The sequence below is a fragment of the Aythya marila genome (genome assembly GCF_965140915.1).
Source record: "Aythya marila genome assembly, chromosome: 6".
In the NCBI taxonomy this organism is placed as follows: Eukaryota; Metazoa; Chordata; class Aves; order Anseriformes; family Anatidae; genus Aythya; species Aythya marila.
The window spans coordinates 12,913,749-12,941,689 of record NC_139047.1 but is presented as its reverse complement, the minus strand read 5'-3'; the positions used below and the strand labels follow the sequence as shown (position 1 = coordinate 12,941,689).

At 50.8% G+C, this 27,941-nt stretch overlaps 1 protein-coding gene across 4 annotated transcripts in view; it reads left to right on the top strand.

Moving 5' to 3' along the window:
- Window positions 1-6,851, top strand: part of NRP2 (neuropilin 2) — an 84,389-nt gene extending 77,538 nt beyond the window's left edge. For 2 of the 4 annotated variants that reach the window (XM_082763255.1, XM_082763256.1), the window contains exons 16-17: window positions 2,585-2,653; window positions 3,254-6,851. In XM_082763255.1, the coding sequence (XP_082619381.1) occupies window positions 2,585-2,653; window positions 3,254-3,558 (374 nt within the window). In that variant the 3' untranslated portion in view covers window positions 3,559-6,851. The remainder of the gene's footprint in view (window positions 1-2,584; window positions 2,654-3,253) is intronic. The other 2 variants (XM_082763257.1, XM_082763258.1) reach the window with 1 other exon arrangement.
- The last annotated feature ends 21,090 nt before the right edge of the window (window positions 6,852-27,941 follow it).

The window sequence follows — 27,941 nt, the reverse complement described above, 5'->3', positions numbered from 1 at the left end:
GATCTGATTTTGTTAATGACTCAAGAAACCCCAGGATGGAAAAAGATCAGCCGAGTTATTTTTTTTCCAGGGGCAGTGCAGAGCCCTGCGTGACACAACACGCAACCCAATAGCAATAACGTGGCATGCAGCAAATGGAAGAATAAGGGTCTACCACCAGCCTGAGGAAAAAGGAGAAAAGGCGAGGGGGAAGAGATCTTTTAAGCAGAAATTGGAGTCATATTAGCATAGGGAATTGAGAAAATTGCTAGGAGAGCAAATAGATTTGGGGCTGGGCTTTTTGTATAAGCATTCTCTTTTTTCAAGTTTTCCCAGTGCTCTTTTCTTTCAGGCTTGAAGAATTGGTGTTCTTTCCTTGATTAACTGATACTTTGTTTTTTCTGGCCTTTCCCTCAACACTACCCTGGGAAATAAAAAAGCACCAAATTGCTAGAGTGTTCTCAGACGAAATTTAGAGGAACTAGAATATGGAAAGGCAAAACACTTCCCACTGCTGCTCCCCTGTACGTGGGGTCCCCTGGCAGACAGCGGTCCAATTTCTGCCTCTGCTGATGTTGACAGGGCCGTGCGGGTGGCGCAGTGGGATGGCAAAATGTCACGGCTTGTCCTCCGGCTGAGGACCTGCGAGGCAGGCAGCTTTGTGTGTGAACTGCTTTGCAAGTTATTTTCCACATGTTCGGCTCTAAATGTTTGCAAGAGGCCCTCAGGCAGTTCTCCCAGCCCTAAGATGTTGCCATCTGGGCCTGTCAGTTCTGGAAGTGTTGAGACATCACGTGAAGTGGCTGCTAAAGTGAGGGCTCACAGAACCTGCGTTGTGCACCTATGTTTCTTCACCAAACTACCCGCAGCGTAGTCGCTTAATTCCTTGACTCACCAGATGCAAAGCTCAACATCAGGAGGGGCAAGTGCTGTGTTTTGTCTGTTCGTGTTGCCAGGTTCACTTGAAAATTCAAAGAAATCCCTTAATCCTTTGAGTGAGGAGGGCAAAGGACACTTCTGCAAGAATGGGTATTTGGGAAGCTACCAGTGCAGGGGATTATTGCTGTCAGTCTCTGGTGGGGAGTCCCCAGTGAACCAAGGCTGACATGCCCTGGGTTGCTGCTGCTTGCCACAGCTTCCAGGACGGTGCCAATACAAGTTAAGGTAAATAAAATGCAGCTTTAGACTTCCAGGGTAGGGAGCTGGTCAGGGATGGGTGAAATACTAGATGGTTCAGTGGATGCGATGCATGTTTTTCCCCTCCAGCTCAAGATGCTGCCACGCTGAAGTGGAGGTGGGGTGGCCACCAGGGTTCCAGAGAGTGAGGTGGGATTTGGGCAGCGTGGCACTCAGCAGAGCCACCCTGCTCTCAGAGCAAACCTGGAAATGTCACCGATAGGGATTGGCCCATACCATTGTCTATGACAGCAAAAAAAAATGCATTTCATGATTCAGGAAGCCTTTCCCAGCCCTAAAGCTCTGTGCAAATACATGCAAGTACTCTTTTATATGGTTTCAAATAATTTCTTCACATATGGCTTTTTAGGAACAAGTTATGTTCTTTGGGTTTAGTTGTTTTTAAGTAATCTCATAAAACTCTTCTTGCTGTTTCCATACAAGACACAAAATAGCCTTGGTTTTCAGCCACAACTATTTCAAGGATGTGACTTCTACTGCTTTCTAGCAGTCCCTGATTTTCTGCATTCCTGATCTGTTGAAGGTGCCTTCTCAGCTGAGCACCCTGAGTCACAGTCGGCTTTGAAAAATCTAAGCAGATCGAAATGAAAGGGCATTTTCTTTTGGAAAACTGAAAAGAAACGTGGTTGCTATACATAGAGATAATGCTAGGAAGACTACACAAAAAAATAGCTTTTTCTCAGATTACAGCATGTGCATTTGGTTACTAGTGCTTGATCTGTGCTGAACAATAAAAAGAAATGTCATCACTAAAAGGAATTTGATCAGAGAGATGTTAACATAAATGCCTAGATGTGGATACCCATTTGCCACTCTCCCCATTTCAACCAGCTTTTGCATTAAAACATGTAATGATGATACATGGCTTCCTCAAATTATTATGAATTTATCTGAAACCCAAAGAGAAACTGGGTCATTGGAGCTCTGTGTCCAGTAAGATGTATGGAGAAAGATGAAAAGTAGAGAGTGCTAAATGGATCTAGCATTAGTGGCAAGTAATGATAGGCACTAAGATCCTATTCAAAGTTATAAGGATAATACCCTTGAGCATGTTAATAGTGAATTATAGCCATTATGTAGGCACCAATGACAATATTTTAGTGCTATTCAGGTTATCTGGTTTCTTTTACTTCATTTTCTTTTTTTTTTTCATCTTAAAAGCTGGTCATTTGGCAGTTGTGAAATGTGATGTAGCAGGAAGGTCCTATTCTCCTGAGTGCACAAACATACTCATTGACTTTGGCCAACGGAGGAAAAGGAAGAGCTCTCCCTCCTTCTGTGAGGAAGAGCCTTGCAGTAGTTTAACTATTGTTTTCTTCTGGCCAGCCCCATAGTCCGATGACCATTGGCGATAATGCCCCCAAAAGGCCTCTTTAAACAAACAGTGCTTCCCATTTTGTTGTTCTAGTGAACTTCCCAAGAATGGAGGATGACTTTCCGATCCCTGAGCAGGACTTTGAAGACAACGACGATACCGGTTGGTACTCAAAAGCCACATGGGCTATTTATCTGGGGGAGCTTGTGTTACAGTATTAGATGCTATGGTTACTCACAAACCTCAGCGTTAATGAGGTTTAGGAGCTAGACCATGCTTGAGAACATGCACTGAAGTGGTGGCTTAGTGTCTGGACAAAGACATTAGTTTTCTTTTCTTGTTTTCCTTTTTCAACAGCAAGCAACCTTGCAAAGTCAATATATTGTATTTGTGTTAGGACAAGTGGAACTGATCTTTCAAGCATTAATTGCTGCTTGTGTGGCATTTTGACTTGTAAATGGAGAAAATTAAGTCTGGGATCTGTGACAGGTTGTTGCCATAGTTTTGAACCCATTTGAGCGGCCAGAGTTTCAGTGGGTGTAAAATGCTAGCATGCCATTAACATAGCCTGAGGTGTAAAACAGAATTAGGGAGCTTAACTTGGCATTTAGTTGCTTCATAGTAATTCTGAACCTGGGTTAGAGAGCCCTGCCAAGAGCCATCATATGATCTTGTGAGGCCTTCACAGCTCCAAATGAGAAATGATTCAAGGTGAAAAAAAAAAAAATGATCCCTGGATAATAAGTGCCCATTCCACTGCAGATTACTTTGGATCGGATAGGAACGACACACTGTTCTCTACTAACTCTCCAGGAACCCCGAAGCTGGACAAAGAAAAAAGCTGGCTCTACACCCTGGATCCGATCCTGGTGACCATCATAGCCATGAGCTCCCTCGGCGTCCTCCTTGGGGCCATCTGTGCCGGTCTGCTGCTCTACTGCACGTGCTCGTACGCAGGGCTGTCCTCGCGGAGCTCCACCACGCTGGAGAACTACAACTTTGAGCTGTACGATGGCATCAAGCACAAGGTCAAGATGAACCACCAGAAGTGCTGCTCAGAGGCCTGAGGGGTGCCCTGGGGATCACCCTTGGCATTGCGCCTGGTGAGGTGGGCTGGCAGGGGGTTACTTTTTTTGCTGTTTTCTATGGGAACTGAATGCCATAATGGGAAACGAGCGGCGTGGGAGGTGCGAGGGGAGGCACTGCTCCCACCGCCAGGTCCCGCCAGCGGGTCGCGCTCCACCAGGACCGAGCGGGCGTCCCAGCAAACCGGACTGTGCCGGGCAAAGGGGCACCAAGACCCTTGTTTGTTGGTTCATCTTCATTTTCTGCTGATGTGAGTGGCTGAGACATGGTGAGGGAGGCTGGTTTTCCTTTTGGATGTGAGAAACTAGTTGTCGATCGTTATTTTCCACTTCCTTTCTCTGATGAGTTGCTGAGAAGGCTGAGGGCTTTCTTCAGCCGCCCTGTCTTTAGAAATGACACACACACACGCACACAGAGACCCTGTCCATTTTAGACCCTGTCCAGATACTGGTTTGGCCGTAGGATTTGTGCACTTCATACAAAACCCAGGAAGCTGCAGTTTCCAGTCCTGCATGTAAGAGCCTGTTGTTACCTTTCACTTTCCTTCTCCTGGCAGGGGGGAGAGATAGGATGCTGGGTTTGGTGTCAATGGTAACAACAGCGCTTTCTAAGTCATTAAGAAATAAAATAGAAAGGAACCCTATGTGTAGAAGCACCTCTTTGAGAGAAGCTGAAGAGCCTTAAAGTGATTTGTGAATAAGAGCCATTTATTAAATCCAAATCTTGGATTGAAACAGCCGAGGCCTTCATCAGGAAGGCCCTTCTTTGAATCTCCCACCCTTCTTGATCCTGCCCTTTTTCCTTTCCTTTTTTCTTTTCCTTTTTTTTTTTTAATTTTATTATTATTTTTTATTTTTGTTATAATGAGAAAATTGCAGCAAACAAAAGACAAAGTCTGCCAGGTTCCCTGCGCTCAGGCATTCAGAAGGGGGCTTTGCTGGGGCTTGGACTCGAGGCACGGCACCAAGGCCTCCCACAGGTGCCAGGAAGGGAAGATGAAGGGTAACAGAGGCCAGAGCTGTGCCCGCCACCCCAGGGTGCCCTGCCGTGTGCCTCCTGCTCCCCGGGGCTGCAGGGCACCAGCTGGCACTGCCAGCACCTATGGACCAAATTGCTGCCATCTTCTCATCCCCTTCGGAGTAGAGCGGCGCCACTCCTGGTCAGTAGCAAAAACGTGAAGTTTTATTTCTGAGCTGTGTTTTGTCTTAGTTTAAACAAGTGCCTTAGAAGAAGTATTTTTCCTCCATCTGATGATCAGTGCTGTATCGAACAACAAGTGAGGTCTTCATCCTTCCCCGGCAAGATGCTGTTCTTCATGGCTCGATGCTGGGCGCAGCCTGGCTGAGGAGCCTGGTCCTTCTACTTTCAAGTGGTCTGGCTACATCGTCCACAGCTGACACCTCCCCACCCAGCTGTGCTGTGGAGAGGAATGCTTGGAAAACAAGCTAATGGAGAAAAGGAGTTCAAATGCTGGGCCCCAAACCAATGAATGCCTTCATTTCCAGGTTAGTACAGATGGATCGCCCATATCAGCTTGCACATACGTAAGGAAGAAACTTTTCCAGCATGCTGGATTTGTTTTTTCAAAAGCTCTTCAGAAATACCTGTAACGTCCTGGTTTTACATTTTGCCTAGCATGATATTATGGGTTGGGGATGGCTTTTTTTTCTCCTTACTAACTGCAGAGCACTGTAGGTGTGATGTGCTGCAAAGCTCAGTTTACAGAGTCCCTGCAAACACATCCTGCAGCAGGCCAGGTGTTCGGGGAGACAAGCAACATCTGGAGGGGAGATGAGCACGGACAGTGCCACAGATGCTCCTTGCTGCTGTGGGAATAGAAACATTTGTCTAGTGTTTCATGAAAAGCTCCATCAGACAGTAAGTTTTTAGGGGGGAAAAAAAGACTTACCCACTCTAAGAAGTATGCATGTTTTACTGGTGAAGCAGATGCTAGCAGCTGTGTCAGCCAGACATCCACATTTCATACTCACACACTGACTCAGACACACACATGGTCCTTTATTTTTTTAATTCACACTGTGTGCCCGACAGGAATGGCAGTAAGCCTATCTCAGATTCTCCTCTCGAGTCACCTTATTTCTTCCGGCATTCTTCATGTACAAATTCCACGAGTGTTTTGCTATGCGGAAGGAATGTGGGCAGTCAGAGGAAATGTACCAGACCATTTCAAAGCTGGATTGCTGCTGCTTGATGGTTTTATCCCCTTCAAATCACAGGAAAGGGGAAGGATGAATGGAAAAGGACCATACAGTAGAAAAGTCAACTTAGGCAAACAATAGGTGAAAATATATAAGTAAAAAGGTAACGTTATGGTGTCTAGTAGGCGTACAGAGAGAAGAGTTCGTATATACATATATTCAGAAATAGTGTGTTTGCACACGCACGTGGATTCTCTGTATGTATCGTGTACGTGACTTATTCCGTGGGACTGACTCGTGTTGCTGTATCTCTTGATCCGGGGCAGGAGAGCACGGCTGGTCCTGGCGCTACCTTGGCGTGGGCCTGGGGAAGCTGCGCACGGGGCTGGAAGCGGCCGCCCCGTAGGTCCCGCTGGCCCCTGGCAGGTGGTGCAGGGACCACGCGTGCACTTGCTGGGCAGGAGCAGGCCGATAATGCTGCAAAGCCGATACCTCACTTACCTCTGCTGGGTGCTTTACTGTTCTACTACAGAAAACTGTGTTTGATTGTAACTTCAACAGGGAAAAAAAAAAAAAGGTCATCAGTGCATTCAACTCATTGCATCCTCCTCTGCAAATATATTAGGTTTGCTGATCTCAATTCCCTTTGTAAAATTCAGAAGAAGAAAAAAATAAAAAGAAATCAGTGTTAATGCCTTTGCTGAAATGGGCCACTGCCTCCACACCCTTCTGATGGGGAGGACGTGTGGCCAGCAGGCGGGCTGCAGCGCAGAGTGATTTCATTTTGTGGGAAGGTGCTGGGGCTGAGCATGGGAATTAAAGCATTAAGAAATTATATGCAGAAATGGAACTTCTCCAAGGTTTGCAGTTCAAGGTGTTTGACCGTTCACTGGCTGAGCCAGGACTTATGGACTTAAAGAGCTTTTACTGTGATTCTTCGGTGTAAAAAAAAAAAGAAAAAAAAAAAAAAAAAAAAAGAAAAAATCAAACTGTGTTTATATGATTTGTATAAAAACCTTTTAAAATTACTATTTAATAAACATTATGGTAGAGATTATGTCTCAGTGGCTTTTTTTTGTTTATGGAAGAAGAACAACAAGAAAACCAAACCGAGAGCTTTGGGCAGCCTGAAACCCCTGGGAAACCACAGCACTGCTGGAGGTGCATGGCCCTGGGCTGCCCGTCACCCCGCAGCCACACACATCCTCCCCATGACACGGCCTCTCCTCCCCAGAGCCAGGGAGGGCACGGAGGCTGCTGTTTCTGTAGGAAACACCACATCAGATGTGGTGTGGGCTGCATGTGGGGCTGGGGAGGCTCAAAGCACCCGCTCTGTCCCCGTCTCCTTCCTGCCAGCCTCGGGGCACCTTCCCAAAGCCGTGCTCCCCTCCCAAAGTGCACACACGCTAAAGAGGCTCCTAAAGCGACGAAGGGTGGGCGGCTGGCAGCTTCGATGGAGGTGGCGGTGTAGCTGCAGCCCTGACAGCTCCTCCTCACCCGGAATAAAGTGCCGGTGTGCGGATCGGTACCTGGGGGAGCGGCTGTCAGGGATGTCAGTGGGATGCAGCGGCTGATAAGTGACTCAATCAGTGTCAGACCTGTCTTGCCCTAACGCCGCCCGTAAATCTCCCCAACAGGAGACGTGCCTCTGCCAGCACGAGGAGGGGGAGAGCAGGCGGCGGGGAGCCGGGCGGCGCAGGGCTGGGGCTGGGGCTGAAGCCAGAGAGCGGGGCCACAGCTGCTGCCCGGCACCAGGGGCAGGCATGGAGCCGCTCCACACCAATGACATCTCCAAGGGGTTCGGCAGGAGCTGGGATCCCCCATGGGGCCCCAGCTGGCAGGGTGAGGAGGGGCCGGGGGCTGTTTTCCACCCACCATGCTTCCAGCACAGGCAGGGGTGCCTGGGGGTGGCAGGAGGTCAGGGAGCTTCATGTGGCACAAGAGCCATCAGCGGCACAGCAGGACGAGGGCTGGCTCACTGCTGGTACTGCTGGTGCAGCCTCGCCTTGAGTACTGTGTGCAGGTTTGGGCACCCCAGTATAAAAAGGACATAAAGTATAAAAGGACATAGTATAAAAAGGAGGGTCCAAGGGTGAGAGAAGATGGTGATAGTTACAGAGGGGAAGATGTGTGAGGAGTGGCTGAGGTCCCTTGGTTTGCTCAGCCCCGAGCAGAGCAGGCTGAGGGGAGGCCTCATGGCGGCCTGCAGCTCCCTCACGAGGGGAGCGGAGGGGCAGGCGCTGAGCTCTGCTCTCTAGTGACCAGCAATAGGACCTGAAGGAATGGCATGAAGTTATGACAGGGAAAGTTCAGGGTGGATGTTAAGGAAGGGTTCTTCACCCAGAGGGTGGTCAGGCAGTGGCACAGGCTCCTGTTTCACCGTTCTCAGCCTGCTCCAAGAGGGTCCAGCCGCTGCCACATGTCCTCCAGTGCCAATTGCAGCCTCATTCATACCCTCACCCCTGCTCTCCCCCTTCTTTTAGCTGTGCCTTTGCTCTCTGTTTTAGCAGAGAATCTTTTCAAATAATGGCTTGCTGTCTGGACAGCTGGGGGCTTGGCAGTGAGGGGGAGCCATGGGGCTGCACTAATGAGTAGATTCTTAATTAATTAATTGCAGGCAGGTGCAAACAGAGCCTCCTGTCGCCTCGCTCTCCTCTGTCACTGTGAAGAGCTCCGTTGCCTCTCCAAATCTGCCACTTGGGTGTCCAAGGGCACTGAGCAGTACCAGGGGCTGGCCGGGCACTGCCCCTCCAGGTACACAGGACCAAGGCTGGAGCTCCCCTCCCTCCCTGACACGGCTTCTGGCCTCTGCGCCCCGTTCCTGCCAGGCTCCCAGAACAGCAGCAGGCAGCTCCCTGGGCAGGGCTCACATCACGATGTGTGCCTGTGTTGCACAAGCGGCCACCTCGCACGTGAAGGCAGCCGGGGAGGCGGTGAAGGGCCAGCGCTGCTCCCTGGCAGCCGCCACACGGGGTCCGCTGCCAGTGCCCGCCACACAGCGACGTGTTCGAGGCAGCAAGCGCCCCGTGACTAAAGCAGCTTAATAGGGAAATAACTAATCCTTGATGTGTTGAGAGGGAATGACTCCTCTCAAGGCTCCCGTATCATAACTCGGCTGCAACACTCATATCCGAGATGGAAAGAGCCGAATTAAACACTTGGCCTGGGTGCCAAAAACCCAGGGAAGAAATATTGCCCCGCTGCCTTGCGCTGCTGCAGTGGGTGGAGGACAGCACAACACGCCAGCTCCGCGCTCGGGACTGTTTGCTGCAAAAGACTTTGCGCACATTTCCTTGGTTAAACAGTCACAAAACCAGAGGAAATGGTTCTCCCAGATGCTGCTGGTAATTTCCTATCGGCTCCCTCCTGGCCTGTGGCGCGGGGCTGCTTTGTCACCCCCGCAGGGGAGCTGCCCACCTCGTGCTTAATGACGGCACTGACTGACTGCTGTACAGAGGCTGTCAAGACTTCTAGCACTGTTTCTGCCCTCCTGCTCCCTGGGGCTTATCCAGAGAGCAGCCCTGCCCTGGCTTCCAGCCCATCTCTCTTGGCAGCCCCAGTGTCATGCCCCTGGGCAGCACAGGACCCCTGGGCACAGCGATCCAGAGGCGGCCTGCCTGCCACAGCCCCCAGGGTGGCCACTGCACCCTCACATTTTCAAGGTGACCTGCAACGTGCTGAAGGTGCCGGGGTGCCCTGGACACTGCAGCAGTGGCAATCCAGCTCTGCAGCAGCCTCACGGCCTTCCCTGCTGGCCAAGGGGGCTTTGCTGACTTGGGGTGAGAAAAGTTTCTGGGAGCCAAAGCATCCCTACCTCAGAGAGAAATAAGGATGATTTAAGTAGTCTGCTTGTGTCTGTGGTGGAGAGTGAGTCCCCAGCTGACACATCAGAGGGAAAAGCTGTAAGCCACGGCTGCGTTTATTACAGAAGGAAGTTGGGATCTGCAAAGCCAACCTTTTTAAGCACTCCGCGATAGCATTTTAATAAAAAGCACAACAAGTCCACAACAAATCACAGCTTTGAAGAAAAAAAGCGTCAATTCCTGTCAAGTTTTGAAGAATTGTCTGAGCTTGTGGAAAGTGAATTCATGCTACGTTTCCCTCACACTTTGCACTGAGCAAATCCACAGCACAGCCGGGCATGTGGCAAAGCTGCAAACCGTGCCGGGGGCGGGGGGCGCAGCCGCCGATCCAGCCTCTGCAAGTCCTGTGGAAGGATTGAGGCTTAAAGAAAATGAAATTTATGGTCCGAGCATTAAAATATTAAAGGACCTTAGGAACAGCCATGAATCTGATTTGGGGGGGGAAAGGCAAGTCTGTCATCAGGCAGAGACAAACGGCTGCGGGACTTGACAACTCACATAAATCTGGCAGAGGAGAAGAAATAAAGCCCAATCAGACTCAAAGAGAGAAAAAAAAATAAAAAAAAAGGTGATGAAAAGATTTTAGGGCATAAAGAGTGAGAACCAGAGGGAAAGCTAAAGAAGATAAGGACTTGAAAGCAGAGAAGCCATTACAAAAATAGCAGCAGCAGTAGGGCTGGAGGTAGAGCAGGGAAATGATTAAAAATTGCCAAAAAAGCGCAGATCGCAGGGGTATTTTTGATGATCTCCCCCAGGAGAGCGCAGTAGGTGTCTTACTGCAGAGCGTGCTTGAGCGAGGGGTCAGACAGACAGACGGACAGACAGACAGACAAGATGTTGGGACAGGTGCCAGCCCATCTCTGACTCCCAGTGGCCCCAAGCAGGCACGGCGGGGCGGGACGAGGGCTGCGCCGAGCAGGGACTGCAGCTGGGAGCCGGGAAAGGGTGCGAGGAGTGCCGGCGCTAGGGAACACCGCCCGCGAGCCAGCCCTCCAAACGCTGAACAAAAACCAACCTTCAGCTACATTTCAGAGGAAAACAAGAAGCATCTGGTTCCCTTCGCTGGTGTACATAGCGAGAGAAAAGTTGGCAGTACATTTGATTACCATAAAAGAGAGAGCTATGCACAAAAAGCCACATTAGAGTAACATCGCGCAAAACAAAGTTAAATGTCTGCCTTGTTTTGGACGTGCTCGTGGTAGAAATGTGAGCAAAGGTCAGCCCCAATTAACAAGGGCTGCAAATGAACTGGCTGGGCTGGGCCTGGCGCCCTGCCGCGACGTCTCACCCAGCCATTTTTATTTATCGAGTTATTTGTTTGCTTGGACGAGGAGGCATCCTGCAAACAGGGCGGAAGCCAGGCCTGGTGCTTCCAGGGGATGCCTGTCCCCATCCCACGCCCGCCTGGCTGCCCGTCAGCAGGGCGGCTCTTCTGGGGTGGGCAGAGGATGCTTCCCTGTGGGTTCGTGGCACAGAGGGGTTTGTTGCACCCCTTCCTGACACACTGGCAGCGATTTACTGCAGAAGTAGCTAAATATGGGGTTTGGTTTGGTCTGGGGAGGGAGGAGCAGGAAGAGGAGCCCAGCCCTGGCTCGGTGAGGCTCCTGGAAAGGAGAAGCCGTGCTGGCAGCCCTCATGTTCCTGAATTTGAGCAGGACACAGCTGCTGGCCCGGCTCCTGCAGCAACGCGCCCTGAACGGCCGGGGGCTCGGTAGAGGATGGAGCAGCCACAGGCAGAGGCAGCAGCACCAAGCCCTTCCTGCAGCGTGCCCTCGCTGTGCACCGGGGTACATCTGGCCCCAGCCCCGCAGGGCCAGGAGCAGGACATGCCAGCAAGGAGCATCCTCACCTGGCCCCGTGCAGGATGAGTGAGTGACGGGCCCCACTCGGGCGGTGTTTCAAAAATAGCCTTTGTTGTTTTCAAAGGAAGAAGTTATCGCCGCTGACTTCGGGATTAGAAATAGTCAGCTGGGTTCAGCGGGTGGTTCTGGAGGACGGGAAGGGCTGCGGTGCCTTGTACTTCTGATCCCAGCAGTGTGAAAAGCAGGACACTGCTCAGTGACTTTAAAAATGAACACCTGTGCCTGAGGTTATCAGCCTCGGGATAATGACAAGGTGGTGAAGGCAGCAATGCTGCTTGAATTGAAGAGATTCAGGAGCCTGGCTGGGGAATAAGTTGTGATGATTCCCCCAGATACTCGAGCTGAAGTGCAGATAACTCCGATAAACCACACGGCATGGAGCGAGCCAAGCAGTGACAGTGCCTCATTGCAGCTGCCTGGACAATTTGGCAGGTCAGAACAACATTTTTGCAAGCGTGACCGATTCTCATCCATGTTTTCCTGCGGCACCTGAGGGATGCCCAGAGGAACTGAGGCTGGATGAGGGCGCAGCCGCTGTGCCCGGCCAGGAAGCCGCCCAGTGGCCGGGAACGCCTCTTCCATCACCCCCAGTGTCTGCCAGGCTGAGGTCACCAGCTCTTTTTCCAAAACCAGAGCAACCCTGCAGTCAGACCCAACCATAATCCTGTCCCTGGAAAAAACAAACGTGTCTCTTTTAAATGAGGAGGCTGATTACAAACCACGGCCTCCTGGCTCCCCCATCCCACCCAGATGGGGTCCATGCCAATTCAGCCGGCAGCAGGAGCAGCACGGCAAGCAGCTTGTCCCCCCGAGCCTCCTCCCCGTGCATGTACCTGCAGGGGCTCTGGCCCACCGCAGGAACAAAGCCTCCACGGAGGCTCCTTTACAGTGCCCCTTTGTTGCATGACTTTACGGTGGAAATTAATTTAGAAAAAAGCCTTATTAAAAAAAAAAAAAAAAAAACAACTCACACCTCTTTCTCCTCCAGCACCCTCCCCAAGCAGTGACGGGGGATAATGAACTGCTGGGACTGTCATCCACAGAGCTCTTAATGACAGTATTCGCCATGTGTGAGTGTAGCATCGGCTGTTCTCAAAGCTCTCATTATGAATAGTTTTCAAGCTGTTTTGACTATTATCTGCTACAAAGAGAAACTCACTGCTCGCTGCCTGTTTCCCTCACTGAGGCTGCCCAACGTGAGCTGCGTGGCGCAGCAGCACCGCTCCCCTCCCTCTCCTCCACCCATGTGGCACCAAAGAGATGGACAAACGCAAAGGGGACAGACCCACTGCCCACCCCATCCTTCTCAACAAGGCTTTGGGCAAATCCTCAGGGCACTGAGGATTTACCACTGTTTTGGGGACTGTCCACTTTGGGGGCTGGAAGTCCCCACCGCAGGCTCAGCAAGTGGAGGGGGACCCATCCAGGCTTCATCTCCACTACAGAGAGGCCACAAAGATGCACTAACCCATCTGTTCTCCCATCTTTCCCTGGACCCTTTGCCATGAGATGCAGTACTTTGGAGGGGCAGCTGAAATTTTTCTGGCATTAATTTATTTTCGGTCTGCTCACTGTTAACTTCGGGCTTGCTGTGCTTTTTGTGGCTTCTTTTCTTATAGCAAGCTTATTTTCTCTTAAAGCAGGGAGAGAAGCAGCTTGGCACCACAGACACTTTAAAGATGTTTGAACATTTGCGAGAGGAACCGAACACATTTTCTGAATGCTATGAAAACCACCTTGACCACCGATGTCTCAGCAAGAGCCCTCCACACACACACACCTCCAACTCAAGGTCACAAAATGCTTCCATGGTGTCAAGCAACCAGCACTTCAGGTCTGTAACACCACCCAGGGCCATGCAGGGATGTGGGTTGGCTGGGAGATGCCAGCACCCACCACCACTGACCCCGTCCCTGGCAGGGGTCTGGACGCACTGGTCCCAGCAGCGGGTGGCCGTGCATCCCCCCGGGCACCAGCCGGGTTTAGCCGCTGAAGCATGCTGCAATGTGCTGCTCTGCTCCCTGACGAGCAGCTGAAACAAACCTGCAGGAGGCTGAGTCTGTCCAAGAGGCTTTTATTACACCAGCCCTGCCCGTCTCCACACAGGTTACAGCTACCTTGGCAGAAAATTGCAAGCTGTTCCCCTGCGCGGGGCCAAGCCCGAGACGAGTTTCCCAGCCACACTTTGGGACTGTGCTCAGATATTAAGGGGACCAGAGAGTGTCATTACTGCCAGGTGATAAAAACAGCCACTATTTGTGAAGACTGATGGCCTTTGTAAGAGCTCCCAACAGAAGCTCTGCTCTGCACAGTGGATAATAACAGCCGTCGCGGGCTGACATCCCAAAGCAGCTGCATTTTCCAAGGCTACAGAAGTGACTTCAGGATTCCTGGCGCCACGTTTCTCGAGCATCATTTTTTGGCAGTTGCAAAGCCAGGATCAGTTAATATTCTTAGACGATCACAGCTTTAGGATGTCGCCTGCTTTCCCCCCACTCACAGCTCTGCTTTCTGGATTTCCTCCCTGGCCCAGCAAGGCTGAGGTCTCACCATGAGCAGCGGCTGCTCTGCGTGGGAGTCCGTCCAGCAGCCAGCAAGCAGCGCTCCCTCTCTACCTTCCCCTGTGACATGCAGAGGAAAGTTTAAGCCTCCTTCTCTGTCAGTAACATAGCTGCCAGATCGCACTGTGACATCGTAAAGGCATGGCTGCATCATGCTGCAGACGTCACCCTACAGCAGTGACACCTGCACCCTCACCGCTCTCCCAGCCCCTTTTCACCACCTCTGGACACCGCAGTTCCCCGGCCACATGGGGACCGTCCCCGGCCGTGTCGCCCTCAGCCACCACACGCCTCCCCAGCCCCCGGCACACCCAGCAGGGACAGGTCCCAGCCATCCCCACACACCAGATGCTGCCCACACCGGGGACAGCTTCAGCTCACGCTCACCACAGGCACCTCGCTGCCGGCATCCAGCCCTGACACCTTTTCATCCAGCTCAAGCGCTTTCTTCTGCGTGGGTTTCCTTGGCTGAGATGAAGACTTTGTGAAGACTGCTGGTTCCTTTCTAACCTTTCAAGGTTCCTTTCGGTATGAAGTTCCCTTCACATCATCCCCAGCAGATGCAGGTAATAAAATCACAGCAGATTTATGACTTTGAGAATCTCATTATGTCTATCTATCCATCAGGAAAAGGAGCTGGTTTTGAAAGAGGCAGGAGATGGATTTTGCTGTTATTATTTATTGTTTAAAAAGAAAAAGAAAAAAAAAAAAAAGAGAGAGAGAGAGAGAAAAAAAAAAGCAACACCTTAAATTCTTCCCAGCCCCAACTGTGGAAAAGCATTTTCTTACCTTACCAAGAGCAGCTCCCGCTCGTGCTGATGCAGGATGTGGCACCGTGACTGTTGGAGAGACAGGAGACACACGTCTGTGCTCCTCAGCCAAAGTGTCTCCCAGGACCTGCTTCAGCCCCAGCAATGGTGTTGCCGTGGATTGCAATCGGTCCAGGAGGGTTGTGCTGCTGGAGACCCACAAGCGACAAGCCTGGATTGCTTGATGAAGGAACATGCTGGCCAGTCACTGATGCTGCCTGCCCGTGAAGGTGCTCACATCACTGTGGGGTGGGACAGAGAGAGCCCCACGTGTTGCCTTTGCCCTTGAGGAACCCCAAGGCCACGTTGGCATGCCCAGGTTTTGGCTGTGGGGCCCACGCAGGCCTCATCCCACGTCCCTCCATGCCAGCACAGACACCATGGCACAACTCCCCCCGGGCAGTGCTTTGCCAAAGGGGTCAAAGGCTGCAAATGTAGGACTGGATGTCAGGAAAAGACCAGGAGGGACCAAGTGCCTTCAGAAGCTGTCACACACCAGGGACAAGGTGACAGCCCCAGCAGCATTGGTCCTGGCTGGCGGGCGCAGCCTCGCGCCGAGCAGCCGCCCTCGGCTCTCTGTGGGACAGGAGACTCCTTGTCCTGTTCCCATGCTCTCCACCGCTGCTTTCCCAGCTCTCCTCCAGGCATATCCCATCTGCCCCTGCCCACAGGGATTTGGGATTTTGCGCCACGATGCTGGCTGCCTCGCTGCTCAGCAGCAGAAGCTTGTGGGTGGTGTCAGAGAGGGTTAAATAAGTATTTTAGAAGGATCCAGGCTGATGGAGCATGGTAACGGGTCATGTGTTTGCCATGTCCTCTGACCACATCAATAAGGGATTCATCACTACTAAAGTTTCCACTTGGGAAATACATTTTCCAAGCTTCATTCCAGCCAAAAGAAGGCTTTGCAGGCCTATTGTCAACATGATTTGGCAGCTTGCTTGCAAATGCTTGAAGACCTCTCTAGCATCGCTCCCAGCAAAACCCATTCCCAAAGCCCTCAGCAGCCCCTGGTTTCCCAGCCGAGGGGAAAAGGAGCACAAAGGGCCCAGTACAGTGCTGGGTTAGACAGACCCGGGCACGTCAGGGGCAGGGACTGGGTAAGACCGGGATGTAATAGACACCTGGTATCTGCAAAGTCAACAGGAATTTGGTCATCAGCTTGCCACCTTGTTTTCAGCTCCAAAATACTACTGGGGACTAGGGCCTGGGACTAGGGCCTTCAGTCACTCCCTGCTCTGTTTTGTGATGCAGAGCCCCTTTCTCTGAAAACATAATAAATCAGTTTTGATCTTTCCCATCAGCCGCTTTTGCAAACACACGCCCTGCTCGACGTCTCTGTTCATACATCAAAACACTTGGCGAAACAAAGCAGAAACCTGCTCTTCCTGTCAACTAAAAAATTAATTAGGAAAGAGCCCTGATTCTGTGGAAAATAAAAGAAAAAAATAGAAAAAAAAATAGAAAAAAAGACCTCCTTTAGCTCTTTAAGCAAAAAAGGCCATGCAAAGAGTAACCACTGTTGAACAGCCACGGCCATTTTATTTGAAAGGTGATGTGTCTGTAGCTAAAGTTTGACAGCCTGCTTTGAGAACCCTTTCTGTTTCTTACAAAATAAATAAATAAATAAATAAAAACTCTGATTGTAAGGTCTGATTCAGAAAGGAGGAAAAAAAAATCCAAGAGAAAGAGACAGCAGCTTTGGACAAGACACCATGGGCTCCATTAAACAAAAACAACCTGTCATTTGCATTCACTTGGCAAGTGACTAGACCTGAAGCTGGCTGCACACTTGGTGCCCCACCATCACTTTCCAGGGAGGAGGCTGAAATACTCTTATCCCTGTTCATTAGGCTAAAGCAATTCTCTTAATGCCACTGAACCAGCCAGGGACCAGATCCCACACGTAGCATCATTGGCAGAGTCGCTACACGGACTCCCCCAGCAAGCAGCCAGGGGAATTGATCCTTGCTGCCCTGTCCTTCCACAGCCCCCTCCCACTCCACCCCACTCCCGTGTGGCACCCAGCCCTGCTGGCTCCTTCGGCCTCAGCCGCATGAGGGGCAAGGATGTCTGGGTGCACAGCAGAGCTGAACTCCCCGCTGTGGCCTAGCAGAATGAAGGGTGGTCTCTGTACCACACAGCAGAGGAATCACGGCTTTTTCCAGTAATTGGAAATGTGACGAACCCTTCATTAAATTATTCTCCAGAAATTCAACTTCTGCTAGGCGAGGCTGCCACGCTGCGGCAAGCCCTCGAGGCTGTCGGCCAGCACAGCGCCCTGAGCTCCTTGCGCATCAGCTGAGTAAGTCCTTACTGCTTCCTGGCCTGTGTGTTGGGCCACGATAAGCAGCAATATCGCAGCGCTCAGCGTCGCCCGATAGCACAGCAAATCATTAGCGGTGGGTGAATCACTGTGAAAAGGCTGGCAGCTCCCTCATGCCCTGTGTGAATGCGCTGCTACTGCTGCAGCTGCTGGCGGCTTGGGGCCAGGCTGCGCGTCCCTAAACCGTGACCAGCAGTGTGTGGCCACAGCAGGGTGGCAGGAGGAGGGTGGCCCCAGACAGACAGCGAGGTGCGCCCAAGCTGCACACCCATTCCAAACACCACAGCCAGCAGCCCTGCATCCCACCCACGTGGGGAGTAGAGGAAGGAGCCCCTTCCAGCTCCCCCATGCATTTCCCTTTAGTGTTCTGGCCAGTCATGAAGAAATATATTGCTTCATATATTTTCTTCAGTATTACCAAGTCCAAATCCTTGTGTTTGTCTTCTGCTGGCACAATAACTTAGAAATGTGTTGCTGCAGAGAGCCTCGCCTGCCTGCCAGCATCTCCCGCAGCGGCGCGCCAGCAGCAGGCAGGACTCCTCACAGCTCCTTCGCAAGCTGCTGGACCTCACCGAGCTTTCCTAGAGACACAGAGGGGACAGAGCCCCAGCTGAAGTAAACTGCTGTAATCTCATTGCTATTCCCTTGTTGTTGTTGGTTGTTTTTTTTGTTGTTCGTTTGTTTTTATACTGGCCACCAATTTAGCCTGCTCATTCAGCAGCAATGCACAGCCTGTGGCTCCACTGTGTGGAAAAGCTGCCGCTTTCTCCCACCAAGGCAGAAACTGGTGTTACCTCCTCTGCCAGCAGGGACGGGAGGTGATGGCGGGCTGACCCTGCAGCCTGGGAGGGACTGATAGAAAAAGAGAAGTGTGTGAGCAAAAACCCTTCATTGACACAACAGATCTCCTTACTGGGTCGGCCTGATGCTGCATCAGCACGGTCAGATGGTGTGTATAAAGAGATCCCACAGCTGGTTTGGGATAACAGCCTCACCGGGCGGGTTTCGGGCTGCTCTTCTCACCCAGCTGCAGAAGGCCAGCACCAGACATGTCAGCGAGCACCGCAAGCAGGGCTGTGCTTCCCACTGCCAGGAGAAGACTCCCATTTCAGAAAGCACCTCATGGCCTCCACGCTCATTTTCCCTGCTGCCAGAGATAAAGGCTGCCACAGATGTGCTTACAACTTTGATATATGTTTTTTTTTCAAATCATTTGAGAAAGCATCTTGTCAGAGAACAGCTGGAAATGATTGTCCTAAGCACAGTTGGCTCAGCTGGCAGCCTTCAAAATACGGCCATTGTACCAAGAGTTTAACATGGAGAAGTTAATGGTCTGGCAGCGAGGCAGTAGATGGAAAGCCAACGCTGTCCTGGGGTCTTGTGGTCTGAGGTAACCCCACTCCTCATTACTTTGTGTGTGCGTGCTGTGCTGGCTGCAGGCAGGGGCAGCCAAGCAGTGGGGCAGTGGCCGGGGGCAGCCCACAGGGGACAGCTTCTTCCCTTCCTTCAGTTCCTCACAGAGACAGGAAGGCGAGTGCAATCAGCTTGGCGCGGATCTATTTACTATGAGCACATACGAAAGACTCACAACAGATCTCCTCCCCCACCTTTGGCAGGCAGCCTACGTGTTGGCAAGCAAAAGATGTTATCTTAAGGATACGCTGCAATACCCTGAGTCATGCTGGAAGCCTGAATCCGCGAGGAAGCCTGCTGCAGCCAAGGGCCTAGCGCAGGGACGCCATCTTCTTACCTATGGCTTGCGGGGCACACGCTCCGTGCCAGAGCACCGCGGGGCTGACAGACAGCAACACCTCACCACCAGTGGCTGGGAGATACGAGACTCAGGCCCCAGGCTGAGATGACAAGAGCACAGCTCCACCAGAGACCTTTTGCTGATGTCCCTGGCTAAACCACACCGTCCCAGCAGGGCCGCAGGGTGTGTGAGGCGGCTGCGGGGTCAGCCTTGGGCACTGGGTTTGTGGGCTGGGGCACTCACAGAGGAACGAGGCAGCAGAGCGCAGCTGAAGTACATCAGTCGGGGAACTACCGCATGGTTGGGCAACAGAGCATAGTGAGGAATATCAAAAAGCGAGGAATATCAAATGCAAAGCCCAGCATTAGCACAGCACTCAGCTTAGCAACTCCAGGACTCCAAGGAGAGGGAATTCAAGCCCTGAGGCAACTTTAAATGAGGAAAAATTGGCAGCCAAGAGCTTTAGGGGCATTCCCCCATCAGGCAAATTTGGACCTGAGTATCAGAAACCTGAATATTTCCTGGGGGCAAGAGAGGACTCCCTCTCCTGGACTGTAAAGTTTTCTAGACAAGCAGGTATTGGCTCCTACTGTTTCAGTGATGGTCACATTTAGGAGTAGCCAGAGAACAGCACAAGCAGAGCCTCTGCGGGTGATGCTGTATACTGCAAGAGTCCTCAGCAAGCAGCTGAGCCCAGACCACAGAACACGTTTTCATCAAAGAGTGCAGCAGCAAGTCCTCATGCATCCCTGGGCAGACAACTGGAGAAATGGTGCACCACTGAAATGCATTCAGGGGAAAAGGGGCACCCTGATGTGTGCAATGATAGAGCAGTCCCAGTGGGGCAGCATTTTGGGGTGAGATGGACACAAAATATATCACTGTCATCTACAAACTGCCAGATGGAATTAGCAGGTTTTGTGGCAGCTGCTAGCTACTGCACGTAGATGTATAGATTTTCAGGCCAAAGGATCAAATAAAATCATTTAATATGAACTCCTACAAGAACCAGGCCACAGAATCATGAGTCCATAATTTCTGCCTGACGCTGGGCATGTCTTTTAGGAAGATTTTCAATCTGGATGTAAAGATATTGAAGGATGCAGACTCTACAGTCCCTGAATACATTAGCAGATAACCTTAAGCAGTAACAAGGGAGATGTCACTTTTTTTGCCTGTCTTGAGCTTTCAGGCATTGTGTGTTGTTATGCCTTTGTCCTCCAAATTAAACAACCCTCTGCCCCCATAAATCTCATTCCTAAATAAGTATTTCGAGATGATGATCAAGCCGCCTCCTAACCTTTCCTTTGTTACACTAAATTAGTTTAAACTTCCTTCACAACTCCCTCCAGGGACAGTTTTCCAGGCTCTGAACCTTCTGCTCCCTGCAGCAGCCTCCCCTTGGCTGCCTCCCCTCGCTGCCTCTGCAGCGGGGCTGCCAGCGGCGCCGTGATGAGGCAGGAAGCCGGGGCTGATGAAGTAAATCACGCTGCTGGGCCAGGAAGCGGCTCCTGGTCATATCACTGGTGTTCAGAGGTCTCCAGAAACCACCTTGGCCCAGCACGGACAGGCTAAAGGCCAAACTTTACTCCTCCGGCCCTGGCCTCTGCCCCTCACCGCTGCCGTTACCCCCACGCCAGCCGGCACCAGGCAGCGCTGTGTGCAACCGAGTCTGCAAAGCAAATAATTAACAGCGGTAATTAACCTCTCTGCTTGCTTTTATGCAGTCCCATCAAAACTCTGGGGTGCTTTTGTTTACTTGCTGTGTGACAACAGCTTGATGGATTTATATGAAGAAAATTAATAAATAGGCAGTACCCACGGCAAGAAATAATTGGGAGGACTTAATGCCACTGATTAAATTACCCATTCAGAAACCAAGAGCTCTAGCTAAGCCCCCCTTCCTCTCCCCTGCCTTTCCTCCCGCACCTCTGCACCTGGCGCCCTCGCAGCAGCCCTGCTCGCCCCTCGGCTCTGCACAGCCCTCTCCGTGTCCCCCATCCCCGTGTCCCCCAGCTCTGTGTGCCCCCATTTCCCTGTCCCCCCAGCCCTGTCCCCCAGCTCCATGCCCCCAGCCCCGTCTCCCGTGAGCCCCGAGCTCCCCCTAGCGGGTCCGGCCCCGTCGCTGACCCCCCCCCGATGCCCACCCCGGGCAGCTCCTCCCGGCACCGCCGCGGGTTGCTCGGATCCTGCTGGCTGTGCAGGTGTGGTTCCCACATCTTGCCTGTGTTTTGTTTTCTCTGTATGCCAGGAGAAGGGAAGCACACGGATTTAAGGCGCAGGTGGGGTTTTCAGGCACCGTTCTGCTCTGGAAACGGCAAGGTTTGGGCTTTGCACCCCATTGCCCATGGAGAATTAACACAACACGTCCCTCCCCTCAGAAAAGGAAGGCTAGTTACTTCTGACAGCACTGCATCCCGAGGGCCACACTATTTGCTGTTCCAATGGGGTCCTGAGTGCACACTTTGCATTTACCCCAAAGGGCGAGAGGAGCTGCCCGGGCACTGCTCCACGCTCCAGGTGGCTGCTAATGGGTGGGTCGGGTCTTGGGTCTCCTTCAGGGCCGCGTCTCAGAAGTGGTGGAGTCACCAGCTCTGGAGGTCTTTAAAATACGTTTAGATGTAGAGCCTAGTGATATGGTTTAGTGGAGGACTTGTTAGTGTTAGGTCAGAGGTCGGACTCGGTGATCTTGGAGGTCTCTTCCAACCTAGATGATTCTGTGATTCTGTCTTCTTCCCCCACTGTCTGATCCACGGTCTGGCTCCTTCCTCTATCCAGAGCTTCAAGAAAACAAGGTTCCAACCTAGAACATGATGAGATTGGTCCTAAAAGTTAAAGAAAACTATGAGAGTTGTGTTTACTTATCCTAAGCCTATGGGGCGAGAGTTTTGGTTTTTCTCTCCAGCCACGAGATCAGCCCCTTTTTCCCTCCCTACGAGAGAACAGAGTTTCTCTCTTGGACCTCAGGGAAGGTCCGGCTGTTGGAAGGACTGATGGCAGAGAAGCCCGCCTTGCTGTAGGATGGAGAAGAAATGCAACCAGCCTCTGTGTTTCTCCAGTTTTCTGTTGACATTTCTATTCCGCGTTGCTCCTTATCAGCTCAGGGCCAGCCTGGCCCACAGGCAGCTGATGACATTTTCAGTCATCGGCATTTTTCCAGTTGAGCTGAGATTAAGCCAGAGTCTTCTCATATGGTGGATGGCTGAAAAAGCACTAACAAGGGCCTCGTCCACAGCCGAGACAGTGCTGTGGTCTCACAGTGCTCTCACTACCACACACGTCACATTACAGAGTCGCAGCCACACACAGCACCTGTACCTGGGAAGGGCAGCACCAGCACACAGACCTCCAGCGAGGCAGAGACCTCGGCTTGCTGCTTCCATTGGTGAGTCAGCTGGATCCAGGCATCCCCAGGACATGTCTGTGGTCGCTGCCCATCTCTGAGGGGTGTGTGGGGATCCCCCAGGTCCTCAGCAAGAAAGGACGCACAGAAAGCTGCTCCCAAAGCCACTGGAGGGCAGGTTGAGAGCAAGAGCTGCTTTTCCAGCCAGGACCACGACGCCAGGTGTTTGCACGGTGTGCCTGATGTCCACGGCCAGCACGTCTGCTGAGCAGATTGCAGCTGCTGGTGTGCTTACGATACGCACATGCATGAGGGCACAGGCCTGCGATCCCCAAATACCCGATTGTACTTGCAAATGAAGCCGCACGGTATCTAAGTGCACATAATTTGCAGGTGCCGTCAATTTTCTCCACAGTCTGTTTTTAACTGCAGGCAAAAGAGTTGTCAACAGGAGAGCGCACCTGCGGGTTTGGAGGCTGGCTGAAAAAGCAGCAACAAAGCAGCAACCAAAGGCAGGACCAAGCAAGGCAGCCTGACAGAGCACATGGGAGAGCTGCATCAGCAGGACAGAGCTGATGCTGCTGGCAGAGCTGGACAGGCACAGTCCCCAGAACAACCATGGGACCTGCTTACTTGACAGCCCGCTGACACTGGAAGTGCTGCTGGGGGGTTTGTCTTCTCACCTGAAGGAAAGCCAAGGTGAGAAATACCAAACAGGAGCTTTTTTGTCACAAAGGAGGAAAAGAAATCTATCAGAAAGCAGCACACACATCCTGCAAAGCCTCACTCCCATCAGACTGTCATGGGGAAGTGCCAAGATATGTCCAAAGTGGAAAATAAGACAAGAAGCAGCTTGGAGAGGTTTGTGATGACTGAAAATGAGCTGCACGCTCACAACAGCGGCTGGGAAGGGTGGCACCCAGTGCCACCAGCGGGACTGGTTAAAAAAGTGAAGCTGAAACTTTCTCCCAAGTTCTTGGAGCGTGAACGAAGGGGAGTAGCTGGGGGACCTGTTGCAAACTGATTGAAAACAAGGAAGAGGCTTCCTCTACTTGCAAATAGGATTTTGGCAACCGCAGACAATCGCCTGCATCAGGGCAGTGGCTGGGAAAGGTAAGGATCTGCAGCTGTGCTTCAGAGGCTTGTGGAGTGAAGCAGTTCTGAGGGAAAAATGGGCCGCAGGGGAACCTCGGACTGCAAAGGCCACATCAGCTCCCTGGGTCTCAGGGTGTTGGGAGGGGACCCCGTCTTTCCCTACACACTATAATATTGCAGAGGAGGGAGGAGAGCAGCATGCAGACCTTGGATTTTTGGACTGTGAATGAAAGCCCTTGTAAGAGTTCTTTGCAAGGTAATCCATGGGCTGTCCTCCAGGCAGGTTAGGTGGCTCTTGGACTAGGCAGTGCTGAGGAGGTTCCCCTGCAGTTCACCTTTGATAATGCTCTCTTTAAGATCCTGTTCTTTTCATAAAACTTGGCCATAAAAGTAAGCTTAGTGCAGGAATGGGCAATACAAGTCCACCCGTGGAGATCTCTTTCAGCCCGAGAACCACCACTGCACCTTTCTGCAGAGGAGAGACAATGAAATAGCTCTTTGCAAATATTCAGAATCAGCATTGTAAATCATGTCCTGACACCAAATCTCCATTGGCAGAGGTAAGAAACATCCCAAATAAGAGGTTCTCTCTGGGCAGGACATGATGGATGACAGACAGGGAAGTCTCAAGGAAAAAATGTGTTTGTGGGGACGGCAGGAACCTTACCCAGTGAGTCTGGAGCTGTCAAAACCCAGGTTGTCAGGATAATTGAAGAAAAGCAATTTCCTAAAGCGTAACAAGCTAGAGCGAAGGAAATGTATTTCCTCAGCACTGGAAACAGGATATACTGAATTATCACATAGTGGAAGAACCTAGGGAGACATTTTGACACACGTCACTCAGGCATTATAGAGCCGCAGCCTCTTTAGGAAATTAAGTAATGAGGTTGAACAGAAATAAAGGAAAGTGCCTGTTTGGAGAGGATGAAAGGCATCCAGATGTGCATGCGGCCGTGACTGCTTCATATTGTTTGGGACTTTCAGCCCCGGAAACAAAAGAGACAATCCTGATGAAATATGTAAGCCTTCACTTGAATGCTATCAAGACAAATCAAACCTAATGTTAAAGCACAAATATAAAAAGGAAACGCAAGAGGAAATGAAAAGTGAAAGAGAAACTCCCCTTGAAAAAAGTAATAAAGATATTCCACTTCCCTGTGCTTCCCCTTATCTGCTCCTGCTTGGGGAGCATCAGTTCTGCATGCAGCAGCCTCCGCACAGACCACAGGGAATTTTGTGGGGTGCAGGAAGAGCAGCCAGCTCCGGCACCTCGTCCTGCCCCTCAGCAGCCCCGCCGTGCCCAGGCCCTGCAGGGCATGCACCGGCAGCCCCAGCACAGCTACTCCGGAGCAAACCCAGAGCAGGTCAGAAACCACTTTGTTTTGATTATTAAAAACTCAGGCAGTACATAATTGCATCTCAAAGGGTATTCTAGAAATATATTCTTTGAAATGGGGCTCTGCTGAGCGCCTGACTTCTGCCCTCATCTAGCTGGTGCCTCCCTCCTCCACTGCAACCCCAGAGCAGCGTTTCCCTCATGCATGGACCATGACAGTAAGGTTACTATAAGTGGAGTCCAGTACATCAGTGGAAAGGAACAATCCCTAGATAAATCATTAGCGAATTAACTGCTTGAAAATAGAAGCAGAAAAATTAATTCTATGTTGTTAGCAGCATGGCATCCTTCACACAAAAATAACAGCCACAATCTGATTTTACAACACAGGCCTTGTACAATAATACTTTCCTTTGCCAAGCCATTTTCCCAGAGTAAACGAAAACCTCTGTGAATGCTTATCTTGGTATAAAACCTTGCAAGAAAAATAAACAGAATGATGCCCAAAATGAAAAATAAAACAAGACGTGTTGGTTTTATCATGCTAGAAAACCCATAAAACTCAACAGTCCAAGTGTGAGAGGTTGATGCCGTTTGCTCTGACCAGTGTATCCCTTCCATCAAACACTACCTTCCATGGCAAGTCGGGTCCCAAGCAGCTGCAGGAAAAACCAGAGACAAAACAAGGCTGAATTATGAGTGATATGAATGAGTAGATTTATTTTCATGGCATTCACGACCAAAGTAAAAAGAGTTTTTTTTTTTCTATTGTTTTGATGTACATGTATTTAAGAATTACACACCACAGGCACAAATCTAAATCACAGGGCCACAGAGTAACATGGAGGGGGCCTGATGTTTAACAACATACCCATTCTCCTGCCAGGGAGTCTCACAGCCAGCTGGCTGCCTATGGAGGACAGGGTGGGCAAGGTGGGATGGGAGGGCTGATAAGGCAGCAAGAGGGTCAAAAATACCGTCTGTGCTAGCTCTAGGGACTGCAAAACGGAGCTTTGGACATGAGACCAAAGCAGAGTAGAGAGAACTGTTAGCAAGAGCTGGGCTACACTGAAGCAGGCTCAGCAGAGCAGTGTAAAACCCGCAGGATGCCCATGCCAGGGGCAGTTGGCAGGCAAGGAGGAGGATGCCAAGTACAGTCACTATGAAAGGTGCTGCTTGCTGCTGCATGATGCCTGTGTGATTGCAGCAAAGCAGGGATTGATGATAGCAGGACTGCTGGCTTTAAAAGTATTTGTAATGGGAAACAACGTCTGATAAAGGCATCATCATTTTTGGCATGTCATGACAGGAAATTGGCTACAGGCAGCCAGCTTTGCAAGGCATGCAAAATATCACAGAGGCTTGGGTTAATTTTTCTAAAAGTGCGGGAAAGATGGCTTGTCAAGATCCTCATCTCCATCGTCATAGAAGGGATCTAGTCAGACAACATACTTATTTGTACTAGACTGTGACTGATTCTGATTTCATAATTGCGGGTACAAGGAGTAGCTGTGCCAGCCATGGCCATGTACCTGGGCAGCACTGACAGAAACAGCAGAGCTGTACGAGGAGGATAAGGTCTGGCAAGGAACAGCTCTGAGCTCTAAGAATCTTATTTTACTCACCAGACTCTCCACAGCAGCAATTTTAGTTGTAATCTGAGGGAATGGAGGAAACAAAACAAAAACATTATATTGAACGGGCAAAACACTGGGCAAAGAAGGAGGAAAAAAATCAAAAGCTATATTAAACAGCAGGACCCAAGGGAGAGCAGAAGAATGAGATTAATAACAAAGGTAACTGGCTGGATCCACTGAGCAAATGCTGGTTAAGAGAAAAATAATTTCTGCGGGATTAAACAAGGCATTAAACTGGTTGGGGCAGGGAAGAAAAAAAAAAAAAAAAAAAGCCAAGTGCTCTCAGATATAAGTCAAGTGGCTTTACTGACTTTGAACACTCAGCTGGACTGAAAAAGCTCTTTACTAAAGCAGCCGTAGCAAATGCATGCAAATTGCCAAGAGTAAAAATTATAGAAGCCTACACACTTGGGGAGACAGCCTCTGCTGATGCTAATATGTGTTGCTCTGGATTCAGGCAGCAAGTTCAAACATCTGCAGCAACAGGCAGCAGGAATGTGCACAGAGGAACCCAGACGCCTCACGTACCCTGTGTTTAACCTGTTTGCATGCTTCCAGAAAGCAGTACCCCTCAAACCTCTCTCCCCATCCCACTTCAATTCTTCCTAATATGGCAGTGGCAAAGAATATTTTTTATTAGCAAATGGAAAATAAAATCTGGCAAAGGCATGATTTTGAAGACCTACTCAAAACTGGTTGAAAGAGCTTCAAGGGCCCCAGCCTCAGCCAGGTCTCCCAGGGAAGGACCAGTACCAGCACCATCCTGGCCATGGAGAGATAATGGGGAGTTGTCAGTGGGTACCATGGGCTCAGTGTAGAAATGATGACAATATTCACTTTGCAAAATACTTGTGAAGACTTCTAGCATCCATCTACACAAATTCCACGTTCACGGCTGTGGACCAGCTCTGCTGAGGCGGCAGTATTGTAATTGAGACCCACAGCTCAAAATCAAACTTTGGCAGAGTACTTGCCCGTATCTGATGTGAATAAGTATCTGTGTTGCTCTCGATGCTTTAGCAGCAGCCGAGTGAAGCAGGGTTGCTCCTATTCCTTCGGCTGGAGTTTGGCCCCAGTGCATCTCCTGATGAGCACTGCCACTCAGTGCATGGAAAGCCACAGTACAAGAAGGGCACTTGGAAAGAAACGCTCCAACACTTCAAGGTGCAAAGGAAAGTTGGGAAAATAGCCGTTATGAAGAGTAGAAGAGCTTTGCAAAGCTGCAGGGAAATGGTCATGGTGCTTTAGACAACTTCCTGCTTGGCGCCATTTCACCTGGCATGGGGCCACTGCCAGGAGTAAGACAACAGTGTGGGCTCTGAAACCAAGGCTTTTGTGCAGTCATAAAGCTCTTTATGGCATGAGCAGTACAACAGGTAACTTTTAGCAGGGAAATGCTGGGATGCATTGATGAGGGATTATAGTTCTGAGACAGAAAAGGGAGAATGCGTCAGACAGGTTAGCCCTACCAAGAGCCTTCTCTCTGGTGTGGAAGGCCTTTGCATGCAAAGGAGGTGCAAAAGGTGAGTGGACATGGAGTTGCTAAGACCATTACACCCTCAGAGGAAACACAAGAGAGCTATGAGAAAATACTGATCAGTATGACAGCATTTATGCCTG